Source organism: Microcaecilia unicolor, chromosome 2 (genome assembly GCF_901765095.1).
Source record: "Microcaecilia unicolor chromosome 2, aMicUni1.1, whole genome shotgun sequence".
Classification (NCBI taxonomy): Eukaryota; Metazoa; Chordata; class Amphibia; order Gymnophiona; family Siphonopidae; genus Microcaecilia; species Microcaecilia unicolor.
This window is the reverse complement of record NC_044032.1, coordinates 495334262-495346098: the sequence shown is the minus strand read 5'-3', so window position 1 is coordinate 495346098 and position 11837 is coordinate 495334262. Positions and strand designations below refer to the sequence as shown.

Genomic DNA, 11837 nt, shown 5'->3' with positions numbered 1-11837 from the left:
AACTCTTATGTATCAATATAAAATATGCATAACAATTTTGGAGCCTGATTTATAATGTACCTTCACAGGTTAACCTGAAATAATGCACAGCAATACATGATAATGTGAGCTTTGCATTTAGCTAGTAACTAGGGTACATGGAGTACAGCAGTACTTGCATTAATGTTTCTTAATTCTCATCAATGCAATTAAAATATTTAAATGCATCTTAATATGTTAATGCATACTAGTTCATGTAGCCTTACATTCGTTTGGTTACTCACATTGCTACCAACTTACATTTATGCAACTCCTGTTAGAGAAAAACATTTCCTTGGAAAAGATGATCTGAAAATATGTCTTTTCTACAAAAAGAATAACTAAAAATACAACAGAAAAACATAATAAATTTAGAAAGATCTACACTTTTAAGAAAATACATTGTTATCATCTTAAAAAAAAGTGCAAGAACATCTTTCACAATTTATTGTGTCAGAACAGATTGCTGGTGTAAATAATATTGCAGGGGGTTTTATTTCAAGCAATTCCGCAATTTATCAACTTTTAGACTTACTTGCAAAGTTAATTTAAGGAAAATATATGAAAATCTGGGGATCAATTTTCTAACACTGTGATCAACATTTGTTTTAATGAGGGCCATGACATATAAACATCACATACATTCAGCTTTATAACAGCCTTCCTTTGTCCTTGTAGGACAGAACCTTCCCTCCAGATGTTTAAGACTAACCTGAAAACATTTTATTTTTCTCAGGCTCTTTCTCAGAACAGAGAGAGTATGGTTAAGTGAGCTGCTCTTTCTACAGACCTTAGCTTGTTGCTCCCTCTTCTGCCCTTCCATAATGTTCCTTCCACCCTATGAAGATTGTAACTACTTTTTCTCGACTCCTTCCTTTTTGTTTAGCTTTCTTGCCTTATCTTATGTTCATAGGTTTTGTCCTTTTTGTTCTGTTTTCTCTGCGTTAAACCTCAGCCTATTTTAGAATAATTTTTGTAAACCACTCAGATATATATATATATATATATATTTTTTTTTTAATGACTGCGGTATATCACTATTTTCAGCTGCTTTCCAAATAGCTCTGTGGTTTACTTTAGGTCAGCTTTTTTGCTGAATATCGCTGGCTGAATATGACTTCCTGCCCACGGAGGGGGCTTTTTACTAAAGCTTAGCTTGAGTTATCTGCAGCAGGACCCATTTTATTCCTACGGACCCTGCTGCAGATAACTCGAGCTAAACTTTAGTAAAAAAAAAAAAAAAGCCCCCAGAGTTAGGAAGAATGAAAGCATTCTAGCTTTTCTCTGCCTGACAATATCCAAATAGTGTGGGGGTGCCACTGATAACTGATGAATAGGGCAATATTCATACAGCAGTTGCCCATATAGCAGGCTGATCTTGCCGATTTATGTGCTCAGTGTCATATCGGAGTAACATTGGCTACAATCTCCCTTCATAAAAAATTAGGAGAGAATATTTGCTGTTCAAGTAAAACCTGCTAAAGGGGATGGGAAGCTCTCATTTTCTAAACTCAAGACTGGATGCTACTTTGTCATGTTAAAACAAAAGTCCACTTGCCTTTTATGCCCTTCTGGTTCAGTCAGAGCCAAGGTGGTATCTGGTGCCATGAGCCTTCATTTGCCCTATGCAGGGATTTTTCCTCTTGTAATTTCCCCTGCTTCCTCCACGCTTAGTTGGGTCATTGTAATTTCAGCCTTGGCTGGAGAACATGTAGCCTTCAGAACCTGACCACCATGAGCCTCTGACTGGCTATTTAGTTGTTAGCCACAGCTACCGCCCCTTGTCCCTCCCCCATAGCATATGCTCCAGCTAGAGATTTGAAATTGCTATCGCATCATAAGTCTTTCCTATAAATTGTTTTGTTTCCCTTTCTATACTTGTTTTTTTTATATATAGCAAACTGCCATATTCATTGCTTGCCAAGTGATATATCAGGTTGAAATAAACGAAAAATGATAAACATCGCCAACCCTGTTCAATTCAGAGGACAATCCCAACCTGGGAATTCAAGTGGGAACCTTCCATGTGGCTTACCATCTGCAGCATGAGGCCACTCTCCTCGGATTCTATATAGCGTGCCTAGAGATCCACGCTGAAATCAGAGCATATTCTGTAACAACTTGTATAAGTGAATTGGCTTAACAAGTCAATCAGCATTGATAACAGCACTTAACAAGCAATAATGAGCACTAATTGGCAATAAATGGAATTTACATGCACAACTAGGTAAAGGTATGCTCTAACGCAGTGTGCCCAACTTCTAATGCATGTAGCCAAAAAGGGGCATTGTTATGAGCGAGGAAATGAGCATTTTTGTGGGTGTTCCAAAATTTACATGCATAGTTGTGGAATATAACCCAGCATGCCTAAATCTATGTGCTGGGATTTACATCATTTGTGTGAATGGATGCACTTAGTTTTAGGTGCTGGGATATCAACTAAGCGTAATTCTATATATTCTAAGTTTAGGCACCGCTTATAGAATACGCATAGGTGAAAATGTTTTCCACGCTGATGTTTTCAGGCGCAATATATAGAATACCCCTCCTCTATGTACAACTCTCTCTTGAAGAAAGTTCCTTACTGAGAAGTAGGGTGGTAGTTTTCATGAACAGGGGTGTTACTCACTGACCTAGCCACAGGTGGGCTGGGGCCCATCCACTTAGGGCTCAGGCCCACCCAACAGCAGCACATATTTAGTGCTAGCTAGTGGGGATCCCAAGCTTTGCCAGCTGAAGACCTCCCCCTGATGGTGCTGAAAACACTGCTTTCCACTTCAGCAGTCTAAGCTTCCTAAGCTGCTGATACTGGCCTCATCGCATTTGGGGGGGGGGGGGGGGGGAAGAACACTTGGTGCCCACCCACTTCTTGACTAGGCCCACCCAAAATCTGCTGTCTGGCTACGCCCCTGGTGTTACCAGTTGTTGTTTCCTTGTTGTGAAATCAGTCATGACTACATAGTCTTTTGTATGAATGAAGGTGTGGCTTTTACCCTGTCTTTAATAAAAGTAGGCCCACGTTAGGCAGTGGCTGTCATTTACGTCTAGTGGTATAGAAGACTTGTATTATGATGCATTTTAGAATGTTGGGTATTATTCGGAAAGATATGGAAAGGTATAGAAAACAGGTGTGAGTATGTTATAATGCCGTATCGCTCCATGGTGCGACCGCACCTTGAGTATTGTGTTCAATTCTGGTCGCCGCATCTCAAGAAAGATATATTAGAATTGGAAAAGGTGCAATGAAGGGCAACTAAAATGATAGCGGGGATGGGACGACTTCCCTATGAAGAAAGACTAAGGAGGCTAGGGCTTTTCAGCTTGGAGAAGAGACAGCTGAGGGGAGACATGATAGAGGTATATAAAATAATGAGTAGAGTGGAACAGGTGGATGTGAAGTGTCTGTTCACACCTTCCAAAAATACTAGGACTAGGGGGCATGCGTTGAAACTACAGTGTAGTAAATTTAAAACAAATCGGAGAAAATGTTTCTTCACCCAACACATAATTAAACTCTGGAATTCATTGACGGAGAACGTGGTGAGGATGCTGGGCTCGATGGTCCCTTGGTCTTTTTCCAGTGTGGTATTACTTATGTACTTATGAGGCAGCTTACAAGCTGAGGGATGGAGCAGTTGATGGGCTATTGAAAGTTGTCCCTGTTTTTGGTTAGTTGGTCTATTGTACTCATAATATCCATATTGAATATGCATGAGATAAATCTGAATGAATACTACCTCCACTGTATGAAAAATCTATCTCATGCATCCTGTAAACCTGACCCGTCTGCAGCCCTCGAGGACTGAAGTTTTGCATCCACGGTCTATTTTTACTGTATTTTTTAAAAAAATGTTATTAGGGTTTTCCACATTGCTTTAGGAGGGCCCAGACTTGGTTCTGGAAATGCAGCGTATAAATAAGTGAAATGAAATGAAATAAAAATTTTGCCATTAGCAGCAGAGCACACTATAACCACAGTACGCTCCTAACTTTCCAAAGGAGGGCGGAGAATGCTGGCATCACCATAGCTGCACAAATCGGAGGTCTTTACAGCTGTTGGGAGTATCCTTCAAGGTAAAACCATATAAGACCTGATGGAGACAAAAGCAGATTCACAGACAGTGGAATGGGGTAGACTACTAGTGGAAAGGACCCACCAAAATTTTATCCCTCAAGGCATCATCAACTTACAAGCTTGGGGGCAAAAGCAAAGGTTTGTTTGGTTTTTTTTTTTTGCCCTCTTCAACTTAAAAGGTGTTGAAGCACCCAGAACTTCAACTAGATGCACACTTAAACATCCTGACTTTAAGCAAGAGTTAATTAAAACTGACAAGAGAGGTGCACAGTGAAAAATTACTCATCCTAGAAATTACAGATGCTCTGTTTTGTTCTCTCTCTCTCTCTCTCTGACACACACACACACACACACACACACACACACTCATATACACCCATATGTTCTCTCTCTCTCTCTCTCTCTCTCTCTCTCTCTCTCTCTGACACACAGACAACACACACACACACACACTCTCTCATATACACCCATATGTTCTCTCTCTCTCTCTCTCTCTCTCTCTCTCTGTCTCTCTCTCTCTCTCTGTATATAATGCATCTATTTTGCATCTTTTGCATGAGGCAGAAAGTGTGCCATGTGTTGCTTTGGTTACTATAGTAATAAAATGTTTTTGTGACAAAAAAAAAACAAAACAGCATATAACCACATTGCAAGTGAAAGCTGCCCACAAGCAGTCTGTGCAGCATCACTTTTCTACTTTGAACATTTCAAATGCACGTTTTGACGTTGATGCTTCTCTTGTATAGTTTAACCTAAATATGGAACAGAGAAGTGGGCAGTTGCAGGCACAAATAAGAAATAATTTCGCATTTCAATACAGCATGCACCTTAGGGTGGAAGAAACATGTTTATCTGGTTTTTGTTTTGTTTCCTTCACAGTGAAAGATCTAAGCCTAGTTATCATATGATTTTTCCAACTTTTACCCCTAAAATCAATATATATTTGAATAGTTCTATTTATTGCTCATTCAAAGTAAACAGCGAAGGCTACACTTTGGCAAATAAAATATATTTAGTTTGCCACGCCCTGGTCATCTCCCTTGAAGTGATATCTATTAGTACTGTCTAAAGCCAGCACCCTTGCTTTTCACAATAGCAAAGCCACAAACCTGAAGCAAGAATCAAGCAAGGTCGGAGCGTCCTGTAGGCTGAACCATGGTGCCTTAGTTCTGGAAGCCAGCACAATTAATATTTGTTTTTAAACTGGTGTGTGGTGCGTAATATACACGATATGTATGTGCATATAATTTCATAGACTACATTTGTGCAGCAAACTCCTCTAGGCTTGAATGATAGTTAGAAAACTCAGAGAGAGAGAGAGAGAGAGAGAGAGAGAGAGCATCTATCCTCCCTCGGTCTTATCTTGAGCAAAGTGAAGACGCCCTGGGTTTTCTCTACCGACCCTGGTCATTGCAGGTGGATCGCTTTTATTTAAAGGGATGTTAGTTTTAACTTTTCTAAATAATTCAATTTTTAAGATTCAACACAGAGCAATCAAGCATTTTTTTCTTCTTCTTCTAAATAAACCATTAAAGGTTTCAGAAGGCTTCAACAGCTGTTTCCTCCTCACCATTTTTTTTATTACTGTATTGAGACGAATTGTAATGGAGAAATTAAAATCGGCATTTCATTAAAGAAAGAGACAGGGGAGGGGAGTCTACATACGGGAGTAGCTCCTTTCTGTGTTTGTCATACATTAACAAAGTTGGCCTAAAACAAGATTAAAAAAAAAATACATCAACAGAAAACAAGTTAATTTCTTGTCAAACGAATGTCTTCAGTGTGGTTTCGTTTTCCGGTGCCATACTGGTTCATTTCTAATTGAAATACTAAAAAAAAAAAAAAAAAAGACCCGAGAAGGAGCAGACATAGGAAAGTGTCCCTGGCTTTTGTAGTACAATAGTATAAACTCTCAAGATTGTTTCTCGGGGTTGCTTTTGTCAAAACGTTCAAGTAACGATCCCCATAACAGCGCCAAGACTTCTGGTTAATACCTAACCGGTGATCAGATCTATTCCTGTTCCCACCGAGTAGCATTTCAGATCCGAGCATTAATCCCCAACAAGTCCGGCCAAGTTCAGTGCGTAAAGTGCCGCTTCTTCCTCTTGAAAAGGATTTTGGCAAAAGCCCTCCTGAAATCCTGGTTGAAAATGGTGTAAATGACCGGGTTCAGGGAGCTGTTGCAGTAGCCAATCCAAAAGAAAAACTTGAACAAAGTTTCCGGGATCTCGCAGGACTCTCGGCAGATGCCGTAAAGACTGTAACTGAAAAAGAAAGGGAACCAGCAAACCACGAACACCCCCATCACCACGGCCAGCACGAAGGTGAACCTCTTCTCCCTGGCCTGGGTCACTTTTCTCCTGGAGATGCTGCTTCGCTTCTTCTTGCGGGAGGAGAACAGGTCGATGGATTTGTTGCTGGTCCGAGACAGGCGACTGGACTGCTTGGAACACGAGTTGCTTTTGCTGGCTTTCCTCTCCTTGCCCGAGTCCGTGTTGTCCTCCCTGCTGCTGCTTTTCCTCCTCTTGCCCTCCGAGAGGCTGCTCTCCTCCAGCTCCAGATCCTCCAGCTCGGTGGCTTTCCTGATGTTGGCCAGGGACGGGTAGTGGCCGTTCTCCCGGTCCCCGGGCAACTTGAAAGAGGTCCCCCTGCTCAGCCCGTTCTCGGTGTGGGACGAGCCCTCTTTGGTGGATTTCTTCTCCGACATAGTCCTGGTCCTCAGCTTGGCCACTTGATAAATGCGAACGTAGACCAGGATCATGATGACACAGGGGGCGAAGAAGGAGCCGATGCAGGACGACAGGATGTACCAGGTGTCGTCGTTCAGTCTGCACTGAGGGAAGATGTCATCCTCGGGGTCCCGGTCCATGGAAATCAAAGGCGGGAAGGAGATGATGGCCGAAATCAGCCAGACCACCACGATGGTGCCTTTGATTCTCCGCGGGGTCCTTTTCAGATTGTACTCCACGGCCTGGGTCACTGACCAGTAGCGGTCCAGGCTAATGGCACACAAGTGGACTATGGAGGAGGTGCAGAAAAGAACATCCAAGGCCAAATAGATGTCACACCAGGCGCTGCCGAAGTACCAGTAGCCCATCAGTTCATTGGCCAAGGAGAAGGGCATGACCAGGGTAGCCACCAGGATGTCCGCGCTGGCCAAGGAGACCAGGAACAGGTTCTGGGGGGCTTTCAGAGCCCTGCTGGTCAACACTGCGATCACGACCAGCACGTTGCCCACGATGGTGAAGACAATCAGGAAGCTGACCACGGCTGCCAAGCCGGCCACGGCGGTGTCCGAGTACTGGCCCTCTCCCGGGGAGTTCTGGAGGGCAGTGGACCGGTTTAGGGCGCTAGCGTTCCCCGACACATCCATGGCGATCTTTCCCTGCCAGGCAGCCCAAGTGTGACCGGTGCCTGCCCAGGGATGAGCTCCTCAGCCTTCATCATCAGCCATCCTGGGCGATCTCTTTCCCCTCACGGTGCTTCGGGACGGCTAAGAGAAAGACATCTTAAAACCAGAGACAGACTCCCGAGATGCCAGCTCTTCTTTCGTTCACACACACACACTCTGCAATAACGGAAAACGAAAAAGGCATTTGCAACCAGATCCACCAGCGTGCTGTATCCTGCCTTCCCCTCTTCCCTCCGATCCAAAAATCCTGCAGGGGCAGTGCGAGGAGGAGAGAGGTGGATCCTGGGACTGCACCGAACCTCTTCAGGTCATCTCCTGAGCCTCTGCTCTTTCTTCAGCCAGGAGGAACCAGGAAATCCAGAATTAGCCAGGCTGAGAGAGAACTCTTTCCTTCCTTCCCTTGCTGTATTGCAGCATAAATCCTTCCCTTGAGTGCTGGTGTCTGACAACACTGCTGCTACTTTCCCAGGCGAGTGCAACTGGATTTAACTAACACTCTTTCCTCACTTAGTGTAGCAAATGTTCCTTAGTACTCCTGGTAAGTGGCTCTTTCCTTATTTTCCTTCTCCTTTCTAGACCTTGTACCGCCCTCAGAGCTTCAGCTGACAGCACCTCAGGGGGAGAAATCATGTCATGCCATGCAATCACTTAAAATGCCATGTACTGCAAGAGTCCTGGCCTCCCTGTTTCCTGTTTTGCAGACAGCGGATTCATTTCCCCCTCCGGGTTGCAAATTCCCGATCCCCATCTCCAAAGCGTAGCGGGGTCTAGTTTAGAGAAGCGCCGTGTGCCATCACCGAGTTGGACCAAGCTCTTCTTTTCCGAATGTGAGAAATTGATGGAAGAGGAAAGGATTTAAGAAAACAATTGTCTCTTTAAAATATCTATCGCGCCTCTGTAGCACTTTATTGTGGAAGAATATTCATTAACCGATTTATATAGATCGATCTGCTTGTTTGACATTTCAAAGTAGCACCGGGGAGGACGCGAATTGGCTATGAAAGGGATCGTACGCTTGAGGTCAGTCTTACCTCACATATCATCAGAGTTTGGCGACAGAATGCTGGTGAAAAAAAAAGTCAGATCTATCATTATAGGCTATAATCGCTCGCAATATAGCGACGGGGGGAATATTAACCTTTCTCACCAAGAGTGATTGCAACTTCCCGAGCCTTGCAGTATATGTGTGGTTCTGAATAACAGAGCTTGAGCATTACTGTCCACGAGGCTACACAAAATTGCATTTTCCCTCCAAGATCTAGTTTTTGTTTTCTTTAGTATACTTTATAACAGATCTTCTGCAACTTCGATTGCAAAGCTGTGAAAAATCCTGCTTTGGCTCTTTTGATTGTAAGACCAGCTTGTGAAATAAGCTGGCAGAGTGGGGAATTTTATAATTTTCCACCACCTTTAAAAAAAAAATGTAAAGGAGATTTACAGTACGTTTTCTTGTGATATGGGCAGAGCTAATCGTGTAATGGCTGTTACATAAGTCAATGCATATTTGGTTACATAACGATGGAGTTTCCACATTGACAATATTTAGCATTCCTATTTTTGAAGCTCTTTTGGCATGGCCTTTCCAGTGAAGATTTTTCCCATAAATAATTACTAGTTTCTGATCTTCTGCATTCACATATTGCTTTTTCTACTGCAGAAGTAAAAAATCTGTGAGAAAACTCTCTAAGGGGAGAAATCTGCTTATGTAGCAGAAAAGAGAGAGAGGATGAGGGAATAGATTCAGAAGGATGATCAACATTTGCAAGGCCAGGATTGCTTGAACACCAGATAATAAACTGCTGGACATGGAGGCTTTCGGGGCAGAAAAGGGCATTGATATGGGCACTTTTGTTAAGATGTGATGCAGTCCAAATCCAAATATATCATTAGGAACAAAGAGAAAGAGAGGTAGGAAAGAGTGGAGAGAGATTTTTTTTTTTAATTTTCTTTCTTAGAGATGAGAGAAATAAAAATGCAGGGGAAAAAACAGAAAAGTAAAAAAGACATTGTGGAATACCTGAGAGAAAGGAAATTAAATTGCCATTAGCAGTGGTGTGAATGTCAGAAATTCACAGATGGAAGGTAGACAGGCTTACCACTCACTACACAGGAAGTACTGCCAGGCTATCGCATCAGCCCGGTGGTACTTCCCACCCCTAGCAAGCCATTGTTTCCAGCGCTACAAAAATTTAGTTATTTTTGTAGTACCGGAGTGTACCAGATAGTATTCATGATGGCGGTAAGGGCACCCCCCTGAAATAGGCACACAGCAAGTGCTTTACTTGCCACCCAGCCATTTCCTGCAGTAAGGCGAGACTTCCCTTTTACCAGCTATGGGAAAAGGGGGCCTAGACGCACGTGTAAAAGACACACCAACACCAGCGCCGGTCCCCTTTTGCCTCAGCTTGGTAAAAGGGGCCCAAAGTTAGGTGCCATTTATTGTAGTTGGAACATAAGGGAAAAGGAAATGGGACTTGATATACCACCTTTCTGAGGTTTTTGCAACTACATTCAAAGTGGTTTACAAGTATTCAGGTACTTATTTTGTACCAGGGGCAATGGAGGGTTAAATGACTTGCCCAGAGTCACAAAGAGCTGCAGTGGGAATTGAACTCAGTTCCCCAGGATCAAAGTCCACTGCACTAACCACTAGGCTACTCCTCCACCAGCAATATTCCGCAATATTTCATGTAGAAGCCTGCCCTTGCAGATCAGCAATGCAGCCGCGCAGGCTTCTGTTTCTGTGAGTCTGTACGTGCAGGACGTCAGACACACAGAAACAGAAGACTGCACGGCCGCGTTGCTGATCTGCAAGGGCAGGCTTCTACATGGAATGTTGCTAGTGGAATAGCAACATTCCATCTAGAATCTCCAATAGTAGCAACAGAATCTCAACATTCCATTTGGAATCTCATATAGGGAAAGGGAAATGGGACGTGATATACTGCCTTGCTGAGGTGTTTGCAACTACATTCAAAACTGTTTACATATATTTAGGTACTTATTTTGTACCCGGGGCAATGGAGGGTTAAGTGACTTGCCCAGAGTCACAAGTAGTTATAGTGGGAATTGAACTCATTTCCCCAGGATCAAAGTCCTCTGCACTAACCACTAGGCTACTCCTCCACTCAGGACAGAGCAGGGTAGACTTATATGGTCTATGTCCCAGAAACACTGAAGAAAGACTATGATCAAGTATATCATATCATATTCATTGTTGATTTTATCTTGAAATGATAGTGAATGTGACTATGTTACAGAATAGTGCTTAGCGCCAGGAACTGCAACAATTTTTAGACACTGCCATTTACACTAACGAAACACTGGTTTAAATCCCCATGCCTAAATTAGGAGTGGATACCCTGAATTGTATCAAAAGAATCCGCAAGCTTGCGGAGAACTCGAATGCCCCACAGAAGAACACAGGTATAGGCGAAAGTGGGATATTTGACCACGGGAATACAAAGCCTGGAGAGATGGATCTTAAAAACACTTGTTTTTATTGATGAAAAAAGACTCAACACAACTGTTGTGTTTCAGCCATCAGGCCTGCATCAGGAGTCTACAAAACACATATATACACATAAACATTAAATAAAAACAAAAACATATCTTATTGTGAAACTTAAATTGTTTAAAGAGCTAAAATAATTTGTAATAAATAATATTACAAGGTACAATACTAATAAAATAATACGATAATAAAAAAGCATATGTAGATATACAGTTGAAAAACAGATAATAGTGTATACATTGGTTACTATACAAAGACCTCACAACGTTTGTATGTTTGTTTACTTATAAAGACTCTTGTGTCAAACATAAAATGGTACATAAGAGCCAGGAAAATGATACTGCATCAAATATGTATGCAATGCCTTACAAATAATTGAATGTAAACATTAAAAACGAATAAAATCTAAGGAATAGACATAAAGAGTATATAAGTAAATTATGTATGCACAACATATTGGAAAAATACACAGACAATTGGCACTCTCTCTTTATATACGAATATATACCATTTTGTGCATTTATATCTGTAAACCTATTTCTTTGTGCACCTATGCATATCATGCTGGTTTCAGTTTAGCAGGCATTTTCCTGGCCCATTGGAAAAAAGCCCTTTTTCCCAGATGCAGTAAAAACTGGCCCAGCATGCGCAAAAAATACACGCTCATACTACCACACTCTACTTTTTGCCACAGCTTAGTAAAAGAACTCCAATGTGCATAAATTAAAGGAACACCCCTGATCTGCCCATGACCATCCCACAGACAAGCCCATATTTTGGACCCACCTGTAAAATTTACAGCTGGATCCCATGCCTAA

The 11837-nt window shown here is 42.3% G+C and overlaps 1 protein-coding gene across 1 annotated transcript; it reads right to left on the bottom strand.

The window, feature by feature from the left end:
- Window positions 1-5983: 5983 nt before the first annotated feature.
- ADRA2C (adrenoceptor alpha 2C) lies at window positions 5984-7873 on the bottom strand. The gene has a single exon (XM_030192585.1). The coding sequence runs from the start codon at window positions 7464-7466 to the stop codon at window positions 6171-6173; it is 1296 nt and encodes a 431-aa protein (XP_030048445.1). The 5' UTR covers window positions 7467-7873; the 3' UTR covers window positions 5984-6170.
- Window positions 7874-11837: the final 3964 nt, after the last annotated feature.